At 44.3% G+C, this 25,483-nt stretch overlaps 1 protein-coding gene across 2 annotated transcripts in view; it reads left to right on the top strand.

Moving 5' to 3' along the window:
* The first annotated feature begins 5,525 nt into the window (after positions 1–5,525).
* LOC119399184 (nose resistant to fluoxetine protein 6) overlaps positions 5,526–25,483 on the top strand; it is a 37,106-nt gene continuing 17,148 nt past the window's right edge. Inside the window, exons 1-8 of one of the 2 annotated variants that reach the window (XM_037666014.2) lie at positions 5,526–6,224; positions 7,384–7,592; positions 12,425–12,545; positions 12,673–12,760; positions 13,924–14,015; positions 16,328–16,513; positions 18,503–18,596; positions 18,694–18,795. In XM_037666014.2, the coding sequence (XP_037521942.1) occupies positions 5,966–6,224; positions 7,384–7,592; positions 12,425–12,545; positions 12,673–12,760; positions 13,924–14,015; positions 16,328–16,513; positions 18,503–18,596; positions 18,694–18,795 (1,151 nt within the window). In that variant the 5' untranslated portion in view covers positions 5,526–5,965. Of the gene's footprint in view, positions 6,225–7,383; positions 7,593–12,424; positions 12,546–12,672; positions 12,761–13,923; positions 14,022–16,327; positions 16,514–18,502; positions 18,597–18,693; positions 18,796–25,483 lie in introns of both variants that reach the window. The other variant, XM_037666000.2, reaches the window with a different exon arrangement.

Consider the following 25,483-nt stretch of genomic DNA (forward strand, 5'->3'; position numbering starts at 1 on the left):
GAGGCATTGCAAGCTTTCTGTACCTCACCTAGTTTAGCCCTGCATCCGCGATCGGCCCTCCTTTGACCAAGTTACGATGTCATGCGATGACGTCGTATGGTGACGTCATCGCGTGATGATGATTTTTTGCATCACTCGAGTTGCCGCCAACGCCACGGTACGCTGACGCCGACGGTCAATTTTCGCATTTGATGAGGTTTTTGCCGTAAAAGGTATATCGGTCAGTCGAGTAGGTGCGTGAACGAGAGGCTGTCACCTGCCATTATACTGTAGAAGTTGTGCTCGTGAACCGTTCTTCAGGCAGTGCTCGGTGATTAGGAAAGAAAAGGTCAAGCTGACACGTGAAGTGATCAAACCATAGGAAATCTATGGTGGTAGGCAACTGCGTAAGCACGGCCTCCGAGACGCTTTCAAAAAAAAAAAAAAAGGAAATTGAGTATATGAAATCAGCTGTGGAAAGAGGAGAGGGAAAAATGACGAGCGTTTTTTTTTGTTGGTATTTGGCTTTGCAAGACTCTCATTGGCTGGTTAAACCTGCATATGTGATGCTCCTTTTAATACAGCATCAGTTGTAGTTCAGCGCTTTGCCCTGTTCTTTCTTCATTTTGTCACCGTCTGTGTACGGTAACTCCATTTAATATGCTTTACCAACTGGCCCACAGAGCCGTTCTTGTGTACGAAAAAAGCTCCTATGTTTGATGAAATGTTTACTGTGGTGTGCTGCAGTCGAGAGGCGTGATTACCATACGCAGAAAAAAAAAAGACCGTTGACCTGGTACATAGAAGCGGACAAAATGAGCCTTCGTATGCACGCCTATGCGACCTTCACAAGCAGATATGCCTGTGAAGGTCGTGTTGGTGCTGGCGTGAGTGCCGTCTGTGGCTCGGTGTGGCCCACACGAATGCTAGGATTGGAATGGCCAACAATCCTGCATGCGATAACTGCAGCTGGGTGATTCCACGTAAGATCGAACAAACGATGGCTGGTCGACCTCTCAAATTTATTTCAAAATTTTATATATTATTGCCTGATGAGTGGAAAGAAGAGATCCGCAATTTGTTTTGCCGCCAAAAATTTTTTCGAACCACAGGAAATTAATAATGACGAAGAGGTGGAGTGGAGCGCTCATCCGCTCTGCTGTTTTGGCCAACTTTCGTTATGAATTGCACAAAATATAATAAAGTTAGGTAGCTGAAATTTATTTACCTAAATATATGCATGTTTTTGCTTCTGCTCAGGTATTTTTAGTTTTCATGTGTAGTGTAGATGTTTTTATAAAAAACCTCAAAAATGGCCCAATCGGCAAAATTTTCTTTACTTTGAAGGTCTTTATCTCAAAAAAGCCTTGTAGCAGAGGTACGAAAATTCCGCATTACGTTCTTCGCATGCGTATCTACCAAACTGCCAAATCTTGTACTTATATAGCTTTTCAGTAAAGAGATATGATCGGGCTAAGTTCAAGAAAACACCGAACAATGAAAACTTCTGACGACAATTAAAAAAAAACCCCATTTTTTAAATTTCTTAAACTTTGTCCAGTTATTCTCTTCCACATCAGCTTTCAAAATCATTAAAAACATGTTGCATAATGTCGTTGCACTAATAGTTACGGCCCCTATAATGAGACCGTTAGGCAAGGATGGGCAATTCCGACTTCTTGCACAGCAAGTGTATCAAATGCAGGCAGGATTGAATTTCTTTTTATTAAAATGTTAGCAGGTGCCTAAAAAGGTGTCGCCGGCACTGAAGACGTTAATTTTGAAATTATTTGGTCACTGCAGCGACCACGAGCGCGGAGCTACCGAGTAGGCGCGCGCGCACCCGAGATGCTCGTTGTAAGAGACGGCGCAGTGAGAGCTCGTTCTCGCATCCTCAGACCGATTGAGTTCGAAACAGCAACACCTCTCGGGTGACTTGAATGCATGTGCACTGGAGCTTCGCTATTCTATCCGCCCTCTGTTCGCATCTCAGCTAGGCGCTGATAACACGGCGGAGGTGTAAGCAAGATGAAAACTCTATAAGGGAGCTATGAGCGCTCGCTTCACGCACGCTGCTGCCACAGACACTGCGCTGCGCCAGTTGCGATCAGTGGAAAGCATGAACGTGGCGCTCCAGTGGCAAAGCAAAATATGGATTGTCAAAGAAAAGAAAAGCAAAACTATCGGTAACCGGATGCGCTTGTCTATATTAGATGTCGGCAGCAGACGGCGTGAACTGGCCGCGCGTTCGGTGCGCTGTTCACACTTCATTCGGCGCTGATAGTTCTTGTGCTTTGCTCTTACTCTACTCCTCCTGTGCGTCTCATGACGAGAAAGTATAGCTCTGAATGAGTGTATTGTGGAGACTACTTTTCGAAGCACAAGAAGCTTAAAGGAGTACTGACACGAATTTAAAAAAATTCGGATTGTTGCTCTAAATAAAAATACTGGTGTCGAGAAACGTAAAACGACTATTGTGGTGCCTGGGAATGCATCCTATATATTTTAATTAGCGCCACCTTAAAAAGACACTTTCGGTTTCGATATCGAGGGGATGGCTTCTCAGTGTCGTTTCATAGCAGTGTGACGTCACGGAGATACAGAAATTCGCGACGTACTCGCGGGAAATCCGTCATCTGCTCGTGGTGCAATAGACAACAATGAGTGAATCGTCGTCCAGTGACCCTGACAGTGATTTCTACTATTTAGGCTGCATGCAGGACGCAGAACTCGTGAACTCGGAGGAAGTGTCTTGACTTGTCGGGATAATGTCCTTGCAGTGTGGCTGGCTTGCAAATGCTCAGCGACGAAAACTTCAAAGTTAAATTAAAATATTTTATACGTGTTCTCCGACTCCAGTGTGTGGACAGCGTGGACACTGCATACCAACGAAGCAAAAAATGTCTCTTTTGCGATGTCTCAAAATCGTGTCAGTACTCCTTTAATTATTGCAAAGAAGCTAAAATTTCGCAGAGTTACCGACCTAGACATAAATGCTTTGAAGGAACGTTTAACGCCCGAAAGATCAGTGACTGTCAGTGAGACGGACTACTTGTGCTACGCGTGCTTTTGCTACCACTGCAATGAAAGATCTTCACGGAACGCACAGTTTAACGATGACATTCTTATGCCCCCTGAAAAAGAAATCGACGCAATTAACCAGATCACTGCGACTACCGGTGCACGTGCGTTCATGTCACCCGAGAGGTGTTGCTGTTTCGAACTCAATCGGTCTCAGGACGCGAAAACGAGCTCTCACTGCGCCGTCTCTTACAACGAGCATCTCGGGTGCGCGCGCTCCTGCTCGGTAGCCCCGCGCTCGTGGCCGCTGCAGTGACCAAATATTTTCAAAATTAACGTCTTCAGTGCCGGCGACACCTTTTTAGGTACCTGCTGGCCTTTTAATAAAAAGAAATTCAATCCTGCCTGCATTTTATACACTTGCTGGGCAAGAAGTCGGAATTGCCCATCCTTGCCTAAGGGTCTCATTGGAGGGGCCGTAACTATTAGTGAAACGACATTATGCAACATGTTTTTAATGATTTTGAAAGCTGGTGTGGAGGAGAATAAGTGGACAAAGTTTAAGAAATTTAAAAAATGGGGTTTTTTTTTAATTGTCGTCAGAAATTTCCATTGTTCGGTGTTTTCTTGAAGTTAGCCCGATCATATCTCTTTACTGAAAAGTTATATAAATACAAGATTTGGCAGTTTGGTAGATAAGCATGCGAAGAACGTAATACAGAATTTTTGTCGCTTTGCTACAAGGCCTTTTTGAGATAAAGACCTTCAAAGTAAAGAAAATTTTGCCGATTGGGCCATTTTTGAGGTTTTTTATAAAAACATCTACACTACACATAAAAACTAAAAATGCCTGAGCAGAAGCAAAAACATGCATATATTTAGGTAAATAAATTTCAGCTACCTAACTTTAATATATTTTGTGCAATTCATAACGAAAGTTGGCCAAAACAGCAGAGCGGATGAGCGCTCCACTCCACCTCTTCGTCATTATTGATTTCCTGTGGTTCGAAAAAATTTTTCGCGGCAAAACAAATTGCGGATCTCTTCTTTCCACTCATCAGGCAATAATATATAAAATTTTGAAATAAATTTGAGAGGTCGACCAGCCATCGTTTGTTCGATCTTACGTGGAATCACCCAGCTGCGAAGAAACGATTGCCCATCTTCTCTGTGACTGTCCCCGTTTCAGTGCTCCAATAAAAGGACAGCACAGAAGGCGTTGAAAGCGTTGTTGTGCTTTTTAAGGCCAACCAGGCTTAGAGACAGACTTCAGTGTCGTAATCTATTTATATTTGTATATTTTAAATTTATTTTTGTTTTTGTTTGTTTGTTTCTTTCCTTGTTTTCGTAGCATTTCTTTTCGATTCTCTTTCATTCCCCCTTTCCCCTTTGCCCCAGCGCAGGGTAGCCAACCGGTCTAAGAAATGGCTAACCTCCCCATCTTTCCGCCTGTTTCTTCCTTCTTTTCTTGTCGTGTCTATCTCGTTTTGTCTTATTTCACGTAGAATACCAAACAAATAAAGAGACCAGAAGTAAAAGTGGTTCTATGAAGAAATAGCCTTTATTTTTATATAGCCTGTGAGAGCTACTCTTTCAACATAATTTTCTTGCTTACTGGAGGGGCGGGCGAAAATTTACTGCGTAAACGTTTTCAATAACGTTAGCGGGAAATATTAGCTTCAATATCAGAGTAAAAATAATTTCGGTTACTCGAGACATTGCTTTACCACAAGACCACTTTCATGGGTGGTAATACTGCATGTCAAGTTTCTTGCAGACCTAATGGGCTTGTTCAAACGCAGTAATCGAGGTGGCAATCAGTGACTGCCTTCAAGCTGCTCTTTTCATTTTTTTTATTCTTTTTGTCAAGTGCGTCGCTCACCATTTTTCTTTTTCGGAATTGGGTGGGGACAGAGCAAAGCGACAACGCTCTTTCTGTACTTATGCGATTGAGTATAAAACCTAAAGAAAAGCAAACAACAGAACTCAAACGAATTTAGCCAAGTTGCTCGCGCAAACGCTGACTCAGTCGTACCTTCCGAAACCCTCCCTTTTTCATCTCCTCTTGTTTTCCATCTTCGCAATAGAAGCCTTAACAAATTTAGACATTGTGTCCGCACGATACCCCCTTCCAGAAGCGAGAAGCAAAATAAAATTTTCATCGGCGGTCATTGAATGTGTACACGACAATGATTGCAAAAACGAATTATCAAAGGCAGCACTCTGCCAAATCCGCGTACAGCCATACGCTAACGGACGCGAGACGCGTCTCGCGCCACGGTCATTTGGGCGGCGTGCCAAATCGTCTGTAATCTTGGTATTGCGAGGGTGACATTGTGACGGGCCAAGGGCCCTTCGCTGCGTGTAGCCGACTCGCGTTTGCTCGCTCTCTCTCTCTTCATTTTCATCGTTAGTGAGCCACCTCCATGTCCACTATTATAGATTGTCTGAGGAAAGCCCATTCGCCCAATAGACGCCCAATGTTTTCTGTCGTTATATGGTCCATACGGCCCCTTGTCGAAGAGAAGAGTGAAGAGGAGAGTGAGCTTCGAGACACCTTAGTGACGTCACTTGCTCATAGCACGAAGTCGCGTACCAGGTGCCTTCGTAATGCAAGAATTCACGAATGAACGTGTCTGATAGGCACACATGAGAGGCGAACGCGCAGAAGTCAGGATGATGTTACACCGAATGTAGCGTTATCGGCATTCGAGAAGGGTCGCCAGCGCTTTCCTGATCGGGTTTCTTCTTCAGCACCTGTCAAGAAGTCAAGATGATCATCAAGCTGAAAGAACTCCGTCTTCGGTGACTGTGCATTTCCCAAGTGAGACATCGTGCGATAATGGTTGAAAGCTAGTGACTTTGCTTGCAGACACCAGTAAAAAGCTTGGAAGATTTAAACACTGCGTTACACAGTGTTCTCGAGATTTTGCCTGCAACCCGCAACAAGCAAGGGCCAACGAAAATGCATCAAACGGTGTATCTAGTGATGGCTATAGTCCTCGTGGGGCGGACGTGTCTCAACTCACCATTCGTCAGCGGTCAAGAGACGTCTACAAAAAGCCTCGAAGCCGAATTGACGGATGTTGGTGGCATGCTCATGAAGAAAATGATGCCAGTGGCATCGGAACTGGCCACCAGCCCCGAGCTCAGCCCCGAATGCGCTGGAAGCCTGTTCAAGATCCTCAAGGCTACAAGGGCAAGAGAGCCATGGGCCATAAGGAGTGAGCAGTAGACGTTTTTCTCCTTACATTTGTGCCTCCGGATATTCCGAATGTCGGGAACGGGCGAACATGCGAACGTAGTTTGAAACGTACTGTCTGTTCGTGTTTACTGTAGCACTTGTGAGCGTTCTGATTGTCCTGTTATTCAAAGAGCGACAGCACTAGTTGGACTACGCTTCGGTCTTCAAAGCATGCACAAAAGGAATGTTTTACCAGCCCGAAGTCGGGGGTCTCGCAATTTTTGAACTTTTCTTCCTGCCTCGTGTTTGCCATGAATATTCGTTAAGCGTGATTTGAGTTTAACGAATACGCTTGTGATTTCGCTGAGTAACAACATGGCGCCTTGTGATGAAAAATTCGTAAACAGGGGGTGTGATGGAGCAGACGTTTCGACAAGCGGACTTGTCTTTTTCAAGGCTGGAACTTGAAGAAGACAAACCGCTTGTCGAAACGTCGGCTCCAGCATACAAACCCTGTTTACGAATTTTTTCATCACAAGGTTTCACCTTCCCCTGTCTCCTGCCTTTTTTTTGGGCCATGGCGAATTTTAATTTAAGGAAGCATTTTGGCTCTGCAACTGGGATTGGTTATTGGTTCTTTCTTACGAGCCGACAAGCTCGCTTCCTTTGGCTGCACACGCTCACACGCGCACTAGATGCAGAGGAGCTGTACGCAAGCACGAAATGCTTTACCGCAAAGTCTATTAAAAATTTCATCGCCCTTTAATCACGAAAAAAAAGGGAACCGATGTCTCATCGGTAACGGATGGAACTGAACTCCTATTCCCTTACTCAAGCGTCGTTGAAAGTCCCCGACGAAATTATCGACATTATGCGAACTTTTGTGACTTTAAGCCGACTAATTTTGCGCTAAAACTCAAGTAAACAAACGTTTTCTGATGCACTCGAGGCGACTGATGTGAGAAATTTAAGAGAATTTCTCTCTTTGTGCCATGAAAGGTTAGAAGTGGGAAAGACGTAGGTCAGTTACGAGCCCTGCACCGGCAAAGCTTAGCACGTCATCTCAATAAAAGTTCTTGACATTTTCTATCTATTCTGAAAATGAAATGTTTAGAGCATCGCACTCAAAGGGCCACAGGAAAACAGCTATGACTCAGTTCCCGGATTGTTCGTATCTAGCACAATTTCATTCGGCGCAGTGATTCTGGCTAATGGACTGCTGCCGAACAATGTCCTCGAGGGAAGTCTCATCAGCCTCGGAGGTTACGAACAGTGCCTCAAGACCAGGGTGTTCAACTCCGAGGGAGAGGTGACACACAAGGGACAGTACTGCAGCCTCTTCGTCTACCCACCATGGTCGGTCATAGAGACTCTGGTGAAGAAGTTTCAGGCTGTTGGAGAATTTAGAGTAAGCTACTTTAGTTGGATATTGAGTTTGTTTATATATATATATATACATATATATATATATATATATATATATATATATATATACATATATATATATATATATATATATATATATATATATATATATATATATATATATATATATATATATATATATATATATATATATATATATATATATATATATATATATATGGGTCGGCAAGAAAATTAGAGCTCCCTCAGATTCACCCAAATATTCCTCAACTGGACTCACCCTCACTAAACTTTTTTCTCAACCGAACTGACTCAGACTCAGACTCACGGGTTCACCTGAGCCTGAGTGAACCTGAGTCGACTTATGAGTCCGTTAGCGTAAAATTGTCTTTTTCGATCATGGTGTCAATGCTCTCTAACGCTACTATGTCCCATAATCGGTGCTCTACGATACGCCTTTTGATCTTGTACCTTTAAATACGAGTTATCAGTGGTTGCAATCCGATAAGGACATTTTTATGAACTACGCGACTCACACGAGCCATTTTTAAGAGGAACTTCCAGTGAAAGAGATTGGAGGTTGAACGTCGTGGCACCCTCCCCCCCTCCCCTAACTCATACCTCCAATCAATAAATATGAAGGTGTCGCATGAACGCTAGTGTGCTGGTATAGGTGTGAATGGACTTGTGTATAAACATAAGCCGATATAAGGCTCATGGTAATGCTGTAAATGAGTGGATATGACCATAGGTCGGCAATGAAAGGTGGAGCTCACTCAGACTCACTCAAGAAGTATCTTTTGCGCTTAGGGCTCACTCGCACTCAGACTCACCAATACTTTTCTCATCCGGACCTACCCGGACTCAGACTCACTAAAATTTTCCTCAGTCGGACTCACTCGGACTCAAACTTACCAAAATATTACTCACCCGGTTTCACTCAGACTCACGGCCCGATCTCAGTCTGGTGAGACTGAGTGAGTCGATTCAGGAGTGAGTTTGCCGACCTATATACATATAAATATATAAATGTTGTTTCAGATAAAAAGCACCGAGTATAGCATAGGCCATACGAGCCTCCAATTAGCCCAGTATTGTTCTGAGTCATATAGGGCACTTCAGAATATTTTTTTCCAATCCGCAAAGTCCGGCCATTAACACAGATTGCTTATTGAGCTTTTTAAAAAGTAACTCCGGAGAAAAATCTTCAATCCAAACGTTGTGCCGCTTGTTCAGAAACATCAAATTTTTCAATCAATTGTAATATAAATCCCCTACCTAATTCTTTCTGGCCTTCTTTTAAAGCGCGCGAATTTAAAAAAAAATACCGCGTGACTGCCGCCGAACGCGCGGCGCTTTTAGCGCCCTCAAATGTAAGTTGAACGAATTATCAAAGGCTGCTTCTCGCACGGACATCGACTGAACCGGCTATCGCTTACTGCGATGGACGTTAAGCGACAAAAGGATCATACCGTTTCAAAAAAAAAAAGTTCTTCAACGAAAAAGCGGCAGCAACGAAGCAAATGCCACATGAGACCGTAGGCAGCATTTGATGCAGCGTAGGCATTTTTTCTTTTCTTTTCGCACCAGTGAAAAAACACATTGAAAGGGGCGAGGGTGACAGCGTGATGAAAGACCGAGATAAAAGATTCACTGGCACGTGGCGGCCGCTGTTTCGCATATTTTTTTTTTTTTAGTCGGTATGCTCCTAAGATCATTTAGCGTCCAACGCAGTCGCTGATATAGTCTGCTCAATCGACCTTCGTGCGCAGAGCAGCCTTTGATAATTCGTTCAACTTACATTTGAGGGCACTAAAAGCGCCGCGCGTTAGGCGGCAGTCACGTGGTATTTTTTTAATATTGGCGCGATTTAAAGAAAGGCCGGAAAAAAATTAAGCAGGGGACTTATCTTATCATAGGTTGAAAAATTCGATGTTTCCGAACAAGCGCCACAACCACTGCATTGGGGATTTTTCTCTACAGTTATTATTTAAAAAGTCCATCAAGCAGTCTTTGTTAATTGCCGAGCTTTGCGGATTGGAAAAACGTTCTGACGTGCTCTATATGGCTCAGAACAATACTGCGCTAATTGGAGACGCGCATAGCGTCTATGTTTAATTTTTTAATACGTGGTGCTTTTTATCTGAAACACCCTGTGTGTGTGTGTGTGTGTGTGTGTGTGTGTGTGTGTGTGTGTGTGTGTGTGTGTGTGTGTGTGTGTGTGTGTGTGTGTGTGTGTGCGCGTGCGTGCGTGCGTGTGTGTGTGTGTGTGTGTGTACTTCATCGTCTTCATCTATATATACCAGCCATTGTAATTATCATCATCGCTTGTCATGCGGGCTGCGCCGCTTTGGCCTCGCGCGACTGCAGTGAAATATAACGTTTCTCCTGCCGTACCGGACGTCGTCTCATAATATACATATATATAAAGACGCTTCTCTTGGCTCTGCCGAGAGAAGCGTCTATAGATGAACGTTTGTAGACATACATTAGAAGTTTGTTGCTGAAAAGTACATCGCGCCATAACCCGTCTTATCAACTCATTTAGTCATAATACAATTGTGTGGGTTTTACGTCCCCAAACCACGATATGATTATGAAGGACGCCGTAGTGGAGGACTCTGGAAATTTCGACCACCTGGGGTTCTTTAACAGGCACCTAAGTATAAGTAAATGGGCCTCTAGCATTTCGCCTCCATCAAAATGCGGCCGCCGCGGTCGGGATTCGACACAGCGACCTCACCCTATAACACTAGACCGCCGCGGCAGTTTAACTAATTTAGTCAGGTGTGCACGGATATCTACCGCATGAGATTTCACTTTATATGGTACATTATAAGGTTGTCGTTCACAACGTAATTAGTGCAAACACGCTGACTTTCGCCAATGATGCTTGAAATGACGTGAAAACTTGTTGAAAAATTGGCAAAGCTTGCACTATGCCACGCAAGGCTTGAAACAGCGAAACTGGATGATTCTGAACACTACAATCTGGTTGCTTCTAGGTTCTTTCTGTGCTTTAGCTAGGTGATGAAGGTTCTAGGTTGCTTCTAGGTTGTTGCTAGGCTCTAGCAAGGTAATGCTAGGTTGTTTCTATGTTGATTCTCAGCGCAGAGAGGTTCGAGTTAAACCACAGACAGTCATAGACACGACACGGATGTCGAAGCTGCAGAGAAAGAACCTCGCGCGGAAACCAAGCGTTTCAGCGAGACATTTAATGCTTGCTCAAGTTGTTTCCGGCATTTCGCTGTTCTCTTCACACGCAATGTTGTGTGCATGCACCCTTATAATAACACCATCGACTACACAAGTATCAGCTTGCTGCATGCGATGTGTACAATCTCCTCTTCTTGCCGATGCTCTGCTGTGAGAACCGCAAAAACGAAATTTTGAGCTGCACAAACGTAGCCAGTCAGTTTAGTAAGGCTATGTTCTTAATGTACCCATTATTGTGCGTGCTATGTGAGCGAGATCAAGTTTATATTAAGGATTTTGATTTTCCTTATATGCCAGACAGCAGGGGCGTAGCCAAGGGGGGGGGGGGGGTTGGGGGGGGGGGGGTTCAAGCCCCCCCCTGAAATTTTTCAGTTTTTCTGGCGTATATATACACGCACATACAAACTCACGCACGAACATACATAAAGTACGGTTGAACCCCCCCTCCCCCCCCCCTCCGAAAAAAATTTCTGGCTACGCCCCTGCCAGACAGTGTTTACTCATAAGCTCTTACGGTGCCTGTCAAGAAATGCAAGAACATTTCCACCCGATACGTCCGTTCTTTATGGCTCTGACTTTGCTGGCGGAAATGTTCGTACGGATTCATTTTACAAGTACGAAAACAAATCGACGTGACAGCTCTGAGGCTATGGCGTTGTGCTGCTAAGTACGAGGGCACGGGTTCATTTCTCGGCCACAGCTACCGGATCGCTCTGGGAACGAAATGCGAGTACGCACGTGTGCTTAAAATGTTCACACTAAATAATCGCAGGTGGTCAAAGTTCATCCGGTGCCCTCCACTACGACGTACTTCGCGATCTCATTAAAAAATACTGTAGTTCATTGAGGATTCGCTGGTTTTCTCTGTGTTCAAAGTGCAACTGCGAGTGAATTGTAGAACTTATCCAAACACTAAAGAACAGGAATCGCTTTGAAAGAAATTCGAACAAAAATCGACAGGAACATAACATCGAAGTGTAGCTGAGCAGATCATATTCGTCAAATATGCACTTGCGTGTGTCAGGCTACAAATTTTTATGATGAGAAATGCTCCATCTAAGTGTCTCATCAAGTTTTAACCAGATTCACGCGTCCGGCAATAGCATGGTCCCCTATAGGTAAAATGAAGGGTGGGGAGGAAGTCGCCGCTCCTTAGCCGCTTACAATATAACCGACTTTTAAGCTTTGCCATGGGCTGACTGCCGGTTAAACCCCGCCACGGTGGTCTACTGGTTATGGCGCTCGGCTGCTGACCCGAAGGTCGCGGGATCCAATCCCGGCCGCGGCGGCTGCATTTTCGATGGAGGCGAAAACGTTTGAGGCCCGCATACTTAGGTGCACGTTAATTAGGTGCACGTTAAAGAGCCCCAGGTGGTCGAAATTACCGGAGCCCTCCACTACGGCGTCTCTCATAATCATATCGTGGTTTTCGGACGTTAAACACCAGATATTATTATTATGACTGCCGGTTTATAAAACAATCTACTTAGCAATAATAGGCCTCAGCTCATTCAGCGATCAACTGAGTCAATGTTAGCCCAAATGTTCGCAACTCGAGAGCTGATAAACTTTTAGTCGTTCAAAAGTTTTAAGATTATGTCATCGTTTCATTTTTTTCCTGGTTTACTCGTTTGTTAGGGCAGGCTGAACCCCCTTACCGTCACCACGAATGCCAAGATAGGAAAGAAAGCACTGCGTATCGGACTGTGCACTCTCAACTCTTGCTCCGAGGATGAAATCAAGTTCCTTGCTGCTGGAGGTAAAATAATAATGCACGCTTTCAAATACATTCTATTCCATTAGTGAACATTAGTGAGGTGTTGCCAATTTGATTTCATGTTTTGATTGAGAAGTTGCAATTATTGTTTTTATGACGACCCCAACAGTTTTCAAGCAATACGGCGCCAACACAACGGTTAGCGGCTGCCGGACAGACGATCCAAAAGAGCTGACTAAACTTCAATATGCTTCAATGTGAGTACTACTACGTTGTTCCAAAGCTTGTTGACAACGAGCGAAAAGGTACGTTGAATGTATACAGTTTGGCTAGCTCGCATACAACTGTCCCAAGTTCCGAGTTTCATCAAGCGTTATATCTGGCGGTAAAACGCTATCGTGGTGAAGTTTGTAACAGCAGATTCGTTGGAGGAAAATTTATTTAATATTCGCGACATTGTTATGAATTGATGCTGATCCACCGACGATTGACTTAATTTTTGTTTGTGTCCCGGAACGCTCCTGTTCCGATATAGCCAAATTTGGCACTCGTTCAGGTAATTTCGCATTCAGGAGCATGAATCTGGAGACAACATCAAGTCCTCATTCGGGCGTTGGCTAGTCTTTGGCATATCGCTAGCACGATGAAACGCAGCTGATAACAGCTGCGCACTTGCTATCGGTTGGCAAAAACAAGCGACTGATCCTTTCGCATTTCTTCACGCTGGTGCTCCCTCACGGCTCGACGTTGTTTCGACCTCACGCCCCTGAATTCGAAGTAAGCTGGCTGAGTGTTAAATTCAATAATGACCGTCTCGTAACGCATGTCGTCCAGGAGGATCAAGCAAAATGGAGTTGTCATCAAATACGGTTCTGCTGACGTTTGAAATATAAACATATATCACAATCGCGATAGCAAACAGGCAATCAACGCGCTCTTGTTCATTGCGCCTCTGACAACCCTAACTGCTCGCGATAATTTCATCAAGCAAATCACAAAAAAAAAAAAAAAACGTTTGTGCAAGGAGATATTGAGTGGCCGTTATCGCGCTTTCATTAAAATTACTGTAAATTTAACTTTGGAGACCCTTTACATGTCATCAGAGCAGTAAATAGGGCCAGTTAGTTCATAATGATTTTGAACACGCACTGATATAGAAGCACCGCACCAACCTATGCGTCTGCCTCTGTCGTTCGTGGGGTGTTTTCATGTCATCGCGTACTCAAAAAGTAAGGTGTGTCTGTCTTCGATAGTTATTGTTTCACTTTCCTCCCGATGAACAGACTGTAATTCCTTGAAATCGTACTCCTAGGCGCTCCAACCTGTTGGAAGGCTACGCTACGCATGATGATCCCTAAATTTTGTCCGTATTTTTCCATTTGTGTCTTTGATGTTTCTTTCATGTTTACTTGCATTTCAGATATTACTTGAGCGTCCTTGGACTTCTTGTGCTTATAGGAACACTTATTGAATGGATCGTGATGACGCTGCCGGCGCCGGACATGGAAGCCAGTCTGTGTTTGTATCCTATAAGCACCTACGGTTCTATTTCCATAGAGTCAGTTTGTCGAACTAAACCTGATTTCGCAAGTCACGAAAGGCGAGGGTAAAAGAGGCAATAATTTATTAATCGGTGAAGAACTTACACCAATCGGTGGTCGACGGTACCGCAGTGAAGCTTTCTGCGTTGCAGTAATGCGCCTATTATTCTAGCGAAATTAGGTGCAAACAAACGCTATTACACAAAACTGCGCGTTGTCCAAACAAAAAATATGATATTTCACCAGAAGAGAGAGAGTGAAACAAGGTACAAAAATAAGAGTCGAAGGAATCTCGAAGGAGGAGGAGGAGGGAGGAAATGAATGAAAGGCAGGGAGGTTAACCAGACGCGTGTCCGGTTTGCTACCCTACTCTGAGGGAAAGGGATGAAGGGATTAAAAGAAAGAAAGAAGAAGGAAGAAAGCACTGTCAGGGTACATGTGCGCCTGTCCATTACACGCCTACAAGCGATCGCTTAATCCCATCGATTTTAAAAATAGTGTCAATAACCGCGTCGCTTTGCTGGCCTGCGACGCGTAGGGCCAAGATCCGAGGATCTGAAACTCGCAGCAAACAATATAACGTGAAAAAGAGCATGTCTTGGAAGAAGGAAACATATTTACAGTTTCGCAGTCACTTATACATTTCGTTACCACAAGGAAGAACACGCTTTGGGCAATGGCACGCACAAACAGCTTGTGAGATGTTAAAATAGCTGATTGGGCGAGTTGGTGGTTCATGATACTTGAAATGCGAGCGCGTAACTTAAACAGGGACTTCGGAAGACAAGGACAAGCGCATGCGCTTGTTCTTGTCTTCCGAAGTCCTTGTTTAAGTTACGCGCTCGCATTTCAAGCTCGTGAGAAGTGAGGGTCTGTAGAACACAACTGCAAATGCGAAATAAATGAAGTCATATTTGGTGTTGCGAAAATATGGTTGAATATTCTGCCTCTGAAAGCTATAATAATCAACTAAAATTATCAATTTAAGAGCTAATGAAAATGTAATCCCGCAACATCTAGAAACCACAAATGTAGCCATACTCTTGCGACCAGATGAGAACACAAATATTAGCATCGGTATGGAAATCTTGCTATATTTTAAGCTGTGCGTGTAAAGGGCCCTGCAACATTTCTGAGTTGTCTTAGAATGATTTACTATTGGAGTTTGTCAGCACGCACGGTGTCGCGTTGCTAAGCTCGAGGGCACTGGTTCGGTTCGCGGCCACAGCGGCCGCATTACGATGGGGACGAAATGCAAAGTTCACCTGTGTGTTTAGGTTTAGGAGTACGTTAAGGAACCCCAGGTGGTCAAAATTAATTCGGAGTCCTCGCTACGGCGTCCCTCATAATCATATTGTGGTTCACAATATGATTATGAGGCACGTCACAAGTTGATGTCGCTGGTCGTCGGATCACAATTCGGCGACCAGAGACATATCCTGCGGTGCAGTTAACGCTACAAAATTAAAATTTGCAGTGATGACAGAAATGGTGATGTAGATGTAGATGGCCGTGCTATCAATTGACAAAATAATAAAAGAAGACGTAAGAATAACGATACCAGAACTGAAATTTTTGCAATATTTGCATGCATATTTGGAAAGCCGAAAATGCTCAGCCACTGCATATGCAGAGGGCTCACAACATTATATTTGTTGTGAATAGGGCCTGTCGGAAGATGTTTAAGAGGTGCGAACATAAAAGCTCGATAAGCAAGCATGGTCTTGCTAACATTGAAAACCGACTTAAAAATCGAGGTCTTCCTTTTTTTTCCTCCCACCGGTACATGAATTTGACCGACACCGCGACTTCTTTCTCAACTAAACATTATGCATGACAAACCGCGCACGAACTGGGCAAAATGTGAGCATGAATTGACACGCACGAATTGGTGAAAACCGCCATGGTGGCTCAGCAGGTCAGGTTTCGCGATGCTAAGCTCAAGGAAGCAGGTTTGATATCCGGCCATGACAGCCGCATTTCGACTTGCCCCAAAGGCAACAACACCCAAGCACTACTTATATTTAGGAACACGTGAAAGAACCACAGGTAATCAAGCTTAGATCACAAGACCACCACTGCTACGTGCGTCTCATATCATGTTTTTGACACGTAAAACCCCATAATTTTTAAAATTTGCCCTTGTTTCCCTTGATTATTTGTGATTGTAGTGACATTGTAGCTGCTGAATCGCATGTCTGTGTTTGTAACATTCTTCTTAACACACTTCATGCCCTCTTTCCCCATCCTCTCTGTTTTTTTTTCTCTTCTTGATGCTAGCAGTACGCGTATGGCCGCCGCTGCGATGGCTCATGTATTTCTCTGCAATCAGCAACACAAAACGCCTCCTGAAGACCACAGCCAGAAAAGAAAATCAGAATCTGGTTTTCCTCAGTGGCTTCAAGATTTTCCTCATACTTTGGGTCATCTACGCACATTGCTACGTCTTAATACAGCCAGAATTTGCACGTAAGTGGATATCTATATTTTTATTACACGCCCTAAAATCTCCAAACCCGCCGTGGTACTTTATCAGGCAAGGTATCGTGCTGTTAAGCTCGTGGACGTGGGTCTGATTTCCGTCCTCCGGCGGGAATGAAGACGCATCTTGATGGGCGCGAAATGCAATAACACCCGTGTGCTTAGTTAGGTTCAGGTGCACGTTAAAGAAGCCTAGGTGGTCAAGATTAATACGGAGTAGTCCACTTCGGCGTACCTCATAATCACATAATGGTTTTGGACAGGTAAAACACCGGAAATTATTATTACCGTCATTACAGCACTGCACGGTAATCAAAACAAGTTCCTCGAAGAAGGCTGGGCCGATAAAATCTTGCAGAAAATCACAATATACTGAAGAATTCTTAGATAGTGCCTAGGCATTATTTGCAAGTGCATCACATAACGAACTTATGGCAACACTGGCTGACATTATTCATCATATAGCCATCAATAGCTAACACCAACAGATATTAGTCATCAGTTAAGCAACATTAGCCGACATTAACCTGTGGTATTTACTGCTGGTAGCATGCGTGTAAACATGGTAGTCCCAAACACCGATCGAGTCCACCGGCTTTCAAAATACAGGGATGGAGAGGGAGGAGTGTAGATTACACTTACATACAACCATGATATGATTGCTCTTTCTCTCTTTGTTCCCTTTCTTTCTGTTTATTTTTTCTCTTCCTCTTTCTTTCTGTCTTTCTATCTCTCTTTCTTCCCTTCCTTTCTATAGATTCTCTCTTTTTCTTCCTCTCTCTCTCTTTCTATCACTTCCTCTCTTTCTCTCTCTCCGAACTCTTCTCCCCTCTTTCTTTCCCTCCTCCCCACAATCTAATCTGTCCTCCTCACCATCACTTTCCTTTCCCACCCTCTTGCTATACTTTACTCTCACGGGGTCGTGACGTCGAGGAAGGCAGCAGTCGGCGTGTCCAGAATGAAACTCCTAATTTGGCCGTACTTGTGGCCGGGAAACGGAAAGTCAAACTACAGCAATACACACCGTACACTGATAGCGGTGAACAGAGCGTCGGCCGTCGATAAAACTGATCTGCAGCAAGGCGCGTCGGCATTTATACATGCGGCATCGAACATTCGAGCTTTATCGCTGGTTGCCGTGTTAAATCCAGAATAATCTCAGCTGTTCGCGTTTTCGCTCTCAAGCTTATAAGAAGATTCTAACATAATCTGGAAGGTTCCTAGACATTAGGGCGTGGCTTGCGCAAGGCAGCGGCTGCGCGTGCAACAGACTAGTTACATAACAAAAGAAGCGCGCGTGGTAAAACTATACAAGGCTATATTCTGCTTGCGAGCTTGGATAGCCGAGTGGCTAAGACGCTCGCCTTCGGATCGTAGGTACGCGGGTTCGAATCTCGCCTCGCCAAGAAATTTTCTGCCCAAGGATTCCTCTCTTTCCGTATCTTTATTTCTCTCTCTTTTTCTTTCTTTCTTTCTTTCTTTTCTGCACTCGTTCTCTCGCCTATCAGAGCTATTGCATCCCACGCCGGAAAAATCGGCGCACGTGTTCTGGGAGCGAAGCAGACGATGAAGAAGAGGACGAAGAGAGCTCGCGCCGGTTCATGATTATGATAATTTCTGTTCGCTTTGCACGGACTAACGGTCGGCTTAAACAGCTTCACTGTTAAAAAGAGCATTTCAATAATATCCTGTCATTCTCCTGGTCTGAATACCATGAAACTTTCTTTCACTCGTTATCCCTCTTTCTTACTCCCTTTTTGACCTTATGTACCCGCATTCATATTAGCAGTCATTTATATGCCATTTTTTTTTCTCTACAAAAAAAAATTAGTACAGTAATTTCGCCGACATTTTTAAACCTCCAGAAAGTGCGCTTATTCAGTCTTCATAATGTCAGCTGGACGAGTTAGCTACATGGCGGTGCGTTTTGTTTAGTTAACTGTGAACGTATCACACATTTCCAAATACTCTTTGCAGGAACACCGTTCATCTTTGTAGACCTGTCGGAGAAGGTTCTCTTTCAATTGATGCTCAATGGTCTCCTCAGCGTGTCTACATTTTTATTCTTAAGGTCAGCACGAATATACCCAGATAATGAAGCGTCCATTTTTCTTTCTGCTTGATTTTCTTTGAGTTTGATGTCATGTGTATTTTTTTTTCTTCTCCAGTGGATTCGTGATGTCGTTCTTAATGCTCCAGTCCCGCGCAGTTGTTCGCAAGCAAAATCCTATAGGTGTTTACATCCTCGCCGCTGTTCGTCGGTACATCAGGTAAGAAACGTTCACTGCGGGAATAGTTAACGCTATTCCGCAGCTTAGCGAGCTTAGCACTGTGGCACTAAGCTCGCTAAGCCTAGTTCAGCCTAGTTCAACGAGCTTAGCGCCACAGTGCAAAACTCGTTGAACTAGGCTGAAATGGGGACGAAAAAGTGCCTGAAGATCCCGTTGACTTTTCTGAGAGAAATTTCAGCCCTCTAAGAAAAAAAAAAGAAAGATTACCTGTTACTCTTCTTCGTGAGTTATGATTTGCCACATATATAAGGGTCATTCCACGCCAACTGTCCCAGTTGGGGCGCTCGACAAAAATCGATTTCTCTCAAAACATGTGAGAAAATTACGCACATATAGACATTAGTTCTACAGTATTTTCCCAAAATATTTTGAGCGGCAAAAGTTTTTCGGGCCCGTGGGCGCCATTTGAACTTCTCGATAAGGTGGAAAACCAGGTACGAAAGAAAAATTTGCTATAAATTCATTATTGGGGGAATTTTCGCATCTGAGCCAATGGTATTGTTATATCTTTACCTCTGTTTATTATCTCTTTGATATGTGATATACATTATAAAGTGCAAACAAAAGGAACTGAAAACCATGTGCTACGAATACACTACCTCTTTTTTTATGCAGTAAATTCAGTCGGTTTGTATTGACCCCATAGCAAAATAATGCAACGGTGGGACTAAACTTCAAAAACATTTTTCTTGAATAAAACAAAAACTACTTCGATTAAGCTTTCTGTGGTCAAAGTTGTTATGATTCTCAATCGTATGCGTTTTTCTGCGTATTGCATTTATATGCATATATATGCGTATATATGCGTATATATGCGTTTTTCTGCGAACCACCTTAGGGTGCTGCAGACGTCTCAACATAGGCCGCTGTAGCGTTTTTGTCAAGTTCAGGATTTTATTTTTGAGCCTGTGCGCCGCACACAGGCAAAACAAAACCTTTAGGAGATATAGTTCATTTTATGGAGAGTTCTATAAAAACAATTGATGTATTTGGTCTACAATCGTCTTTTGTAAAAAAAAATCCCGAAAACGCTGCAATTTACTCAAATTTACCTACGCGCTAAGGAAGGAAAAATATAAAGCTACTATAACAACTGTCCCATAATAATAGCGCGATGCTCTAAAAACACAAAAAAGCAAGTTTCGAATGAATGCGTGGAATGGTCCATTTATAGCAAAATTTTCTTTCGTACCTGTTTTCCCACCATTTCTAAAAGTTCAAATGGCGCCCACGGGCCCGAAAAATTTTTGACGCTCTAAATATTTCGGGAAAATGCTGTAGAACTAATGTCTATATGTGCGTAATTTTCTCAGATTTTTTTAGAGAAATTGATTTTTGTTGAGCGCTCCGACTGGGACAGTTGGCGTAGAATGACCCATAAATCTCTTTAAAGGTACACGTTAACTCTCTCTTGGAGATCATTATATCGTTTCGGAGGCGTGACTCTCCAAAAAACAAAACAAAACATGGTTGATCCCTCCGTCATCTAGGAATCGGTATAACAGGAAAGTAAAACGTGTCCTTACAGAAGTAGTTGAATGTTTAGTGTACTTTGATATAAGAGAGCTTGCACAATGTCTATTGGTGTTTGGCAGCTATAGCACCGTTTAATGTGGATGCACCCACGTTGACGCTTGGCGGTACTTTATCCCGACGACTAACGTCCATGATTAATGATTAAAGAAACCCTTGGGGTAGCTGTAGTAGTTAACGGTGAGAGCGTAATCATAAAAAGCGGTGTGACAGTCAGAAGAGCGCCGCTCATCGGACGCAGAACTTGGGCTAAGGTCATCATCCCGCGGCATGTTAAAGAGTTATTGAACACCACGGCCGGACTAGAGGGAAACGCAACGCGCGTCGTGTCTCCTGCAGCCCGGCCGCGATTTCTCACGGGGCAAGCGGAAGCGGGGAAAGCGGTGTTACAGCCAGGCGAAGCAGGCGCGCGTCGCAGAGCTATTGTATAGCGCTATCAATTATATGGAGACTCTCGCCTGGTTTTTGTCGCCGCCGTCATGCTTCGTATATGTATAAGGATGCATATATATATATATATATATATATATATATATATATATATATATATATATATATATATATATATAGAAGTCCCAAAGAAAAATAATTCAGAAAAATGCTTCCGAAGCGCGGGATCGAACCAGCGACCTCTCCCTCCGCAGCGCGTGGCGCTAATCACTACGCAACAAAGCGCAGATCCTTCAGGTAGCTAACGGCGAGCATTATATACACACCCTTTACCGCTGGCAGGACTCAGAGACGGCAGGCGCTTATAAGCGTTTCTTCATTACCAGCGAGATGGCGCGAGGAGCGCATTTAAAAGTCGTCGGCCAGCTCGCTCGCTTCTTCTCGCAGGGAGAACCCTGCCCTTCCGTTGTCTGCTCGCGCGGTAGTTTCTGTCGGGGGGCAGATGTTTTTGCAGCGTAGCAGCGCGTTTATCACGGGCCGCTTTTCTTGCTATCGCATTCATTGCTTCGCCCTTGCAGCGAAACTGTGACTTTTTTGGTATGGATGGATGCTATGAGCGAGGCCGACGCTTGGGCTAACGTCGCCACCTCGCGGTTTGTTAAGGCGTTGATAAAATTGCACTTCTCCTATCGGACACGCGCCGAATGGGACGAACGCGCGGCAACGACGCGTTGCAGGAGCTAATGGCGGAGGCCACGGTCATGATGCATTACTTCACTTTACCGCTCCCAGAGGGCGACACCACTCCGCCGACCAAGAACACTGTGAGAGGAAAGTGTGAGTGAGATATAAAAGGCGCGTTTGTAAAGCCTCCGGAGTGTGTGAACATGGCGCAGGGTATAGCGTGCCCAGCATCTGTTGTCGCGGACCGAGAGACGTAGGTTCAACTCCCGTTGACGGAACTATTTTTCTTTGCCATTTGATCGTGTGCATTTCTTCGACGTCATTTCCGTGACGGAAATGCGTCACTGATGTCGTGGTGGACCGCGGCATCAAACACTTTCGTGTTAAAATGAGTTAACGTTTATCTTTAGAGAGATTTGTACATGTGGCAACTCAGGACTCGCAAAAAAGAGTAACAGGTAATGTTTTTTTCTTAGAGCGTAGTAGAAGGAACAAATTTCGTAGTTTCTGGCAATGCAGTTTTTTGCACTCTTGTGATGTCTACCATTGGTCTGAAATAAGTGCATTTTTCGTGTAAGTAGGGCAGGAAGCCGATGCGTTTGTAGATAATGGTTATAGTACAGGTTTATCAGCTGCAGAAGGACGAAGGAAGAATAACCTTCTTAAGCCTCGGCTGCAGGACTATGCATATTTTAAGAACACGGGCACCAAATGCTTTAAGGCTTCAAAAATTCAGGAGCCTTTCTCCAATCGGGAAAATGGGGGCAAACGAAGCATGGCGTGTGCGTGCCTGGCCTGCTGCTTTTCTTTCTTTCTTCCTTTCTTTCTTTCTTTCTTTCTTTCTTTCTTTCTTTCTTTCTTTCTTTCTTTCTTTCTTTCTTTCTTTCTTTCTTTCTTTCTTTCTTTCTTTCTTTCTTTCTTTCTTTCTTTCTTTCTTTCTTTCTTTCTTTCGCATTGCGCTATGCTCCCTCCTAAGATTTTCCTTCCTCCATGCCGGAGAGTGGACGGCATGGATGTTAATAGACCGTCCTGACAGTTCATGAAACTGTTCTTGAAATCACTGGACCAGTGGTGAGTAGTGGGATTTGCCCAATTTCTGTGTCACATACATTTTTTTGCCCGCGCACGACTTATTCATTTTTGGTGGAGCCGTGGTGCGTAGTAGGGCTTGCCCAATTTCTGTGGCACGTACCCACCGGAGTTTTGGCATAAGCCAACAGCCACACCGACGGCGACGCGAGTCGGGCCATACAAGCTTTGCTTGAAAACAGAGCGCCGTCGGCGCTCTACATGCGTGAGACGCAAACGACATGAGGGGTTTGCGTCGGGCAAGATATTTTTCGTATACAGCATACGGCCCCAAACCCGACAAGAAAACCTGTGCGTCGGCAGACGTGGCAGCACCCATCGAAGTGGCGGCTATCCTCTTTTGTCACGTTCGTGACAAATACTAATGTAGAGAACGCTTCCTTTTTTTTTTGTTAGGGCAAAGCTGTATATGGCTAGGCGGAAGCAAAATTCTTCCGTCCTATGCACGCAGAACTCTTAGCCGCATGTGCCCCAGAAATTGAGGAAGCCCCAGCAATATTTGCGATCGAGACACAATATTGCGGCAGCAAAAGACTGGATCATCTCAGTGGCCCAAATATATCGATATACTACTTATAAGGAACCTTTGAATACAATGGACGTGAGACTTGAAAAGTTGCTGGCAAGAATATATTGCGCCTTCTTTAGCAGCTAAAGAACATGTGTTACAGTCTGCTTTGCACATAAGGCTCAGTATCCCTGCCATCTTGTGCCCCCATTTCCACTGCGAAAACCGGAGAAGAACCGGATTCTAAAGTAGTTATCCGATCAGCGAGCGCTGTGACCGTCAGTGAATGCAAAATGAACGCTGTTAGGTGTGCGCACGTGTCACTTGTTCTCTCTTTCCGCTCCCACTGCTTATCCTCAGAGTAGCGTGGCAAATTAGATGCAACCGTGTTAACCTACCTGCCTTTCCTGTGCATTTCATCTCAATCGCTATTCATCTACGTGCTCTATGGGATTATGTATTTACCTTATTGATTGTTGCAGATCGCATAACGCATAACTCATATCTCGGAATTGTTAGAATGTTGCAGTTATATAGACACATCTTAATATCATCTAGCACCATCTGTGTCGCGTACCTTAAGAGGTTGTGCTGATGGACAATACATGTTTCTGGCAGCACTGAGTGCTTCAGGCAATGACAAGCAAAGGAAGACGGCAATAGTCATCTGTTGTTTATTTAGAAAAATGAAATAAATAAGCAAATAAATAAACGAATAAATAGATAGATAAATAAATAAATAGTCTAATAAAATATTTGTGGCGCAACTGAGACAAGCAAGGGAAAAAAAGAGAAGACAGCTAGGATAGGGCGCCAGACTTTCAACTAGTTTTATTTTCCTCACATCACCCAAATATATATGCTTCCAGATATGCGCCCTATCCTGTCTGGCGCCCTAACCTGTCCTTTCTGTTTTTCCTTGCTTGCACAGTAAAACCTCGGTGATACGAATCTCGTGGGATCACCAAACATATTCGTATCATCCGAAATTCTTTTTCAGGGCCTCATCAAAGTCACGAACAGCTATAAACGATTGCCAGTGAAGTTTTTAGACGTCAACAATCATACCTGCACTCGTAAATATACGGACCGTGCGCGCGTGTGTAATTATCGAACCAGGTGTGTTGTGAGGCGCAAAGGCTAGAAGACCCTTAGTATGCTTTTCCGTAAGAAACAAAAGTACTGCGGTGAATGTGACTTAAGGAGCGCTTTGACGCGATAGATGATGGCCAGAAAATTTCACAACCGCTGGTCCTACGTTATTATTTTCTTATCGCGGTGATGTTGGGGATGATTTTCGAGAGATTTAGGGCCGTGCCCGCACAAGTGCGTCCCAAACAGTAGTTCATGTTGACGTTGTGAGGCCTAGCTCTTTCACCAAGGCCGCCCTTGTCTTCTTTAGGTCCTCGTCCACCTTTCATAGGGTGTCTGATGCGCGAGGACATCGCTTGCATGAAGGACATGGCTTGTAATCTAAACGCGAAGGCACACGGAGGCGCATTAGGGCCCCCAAGATTCGCGCACACAATCTCGGAGGCTACGACTCGTCACGGAAGGTTTATTCTGATCACTGTGTAAGAAAACTATTTTTTTTACGCCGCGATTCTGACGAATTAGCGGCGCGGAGCGCATGCCCGCGCTTGCGTTTCTGCGCCCGCACGTGTTTGACGCGTCTTCCGCGACAGCGCGGACAGCGCCCCTTCGTACCTGCGCGGTAGCGTACGTTCGTATCAAACGTCGTGGGGTGAAAATCTGTTCGCAACAACCGTACTCCATTACACTGCAGGCCAATGGGCCTTGGCCGGGACCAAAAAAAAAAAAAAAATTCGCATCACCCCGAAATTCGTATGAGCCGTGATCGTATCACCGAGGTTTCACTGTATTTTTTTTCCTTGCTTGTCTCAGTTGCGCCACAATTATTTTATTAAGCTATGTACCAACTCGCCCAACGTCACACTCTGCTAGATAAATATTCATTTATCGCTTACCGCGATGTAACCGTATAGCACGAACGGCGGACACGTGAACGGAGGTCAGTAGTGTGGGTGGAAGCAGAAGAGTAAAGAAAAGTGGAGAGAACATAGGAGAATATAGAGAGGGGCTATCTACATGTTTGCAATGGAGTGACAGAATTATTCGTAGTTCACTTCCTGATTGACTTCCTGAAGAGTGTTTGTCATCCTGCCCCGCCCACTAGGTCTCGCCTAGCAATCGAACAGCAAAATCCGACTGCTCGAGGAAGGCACACAGCGTTTTGCGAGCTGCCTTCCGCGACAGAAGAAAGAGGGAGAAAAATGCCGAAAAGCGCACGTGCCACCCAGTACCTACTTACAGAAGCCACCGAGGTGGCTATTTCGCGCAATGAAAGGGTTAAGGGGAGCGCATGCATTGCGCTCCCCTTAACCCTTCCCTTGTGATTTCTTTGCGCGAAATAGCCACATCCGTGACTTCTGTAAGAACATG

The sequence above is a fragment of the Rhipicephalus sanguineus genome, chromosome 1 (assembly GCF_013339695.2).
Source record: "Rhipicephalus sanguineus isolate Rsan-2018 chromosome 1, BIME_Rsan_1.4, whole genome shotgun sequence".
Taxonomy (NCBI): Eukaryota; Metazoa; Arthropoda; class Arachnida; order Ixodida; family Ixodidae; genus Rhipicephalus; species Rhipicephalus sanguineus.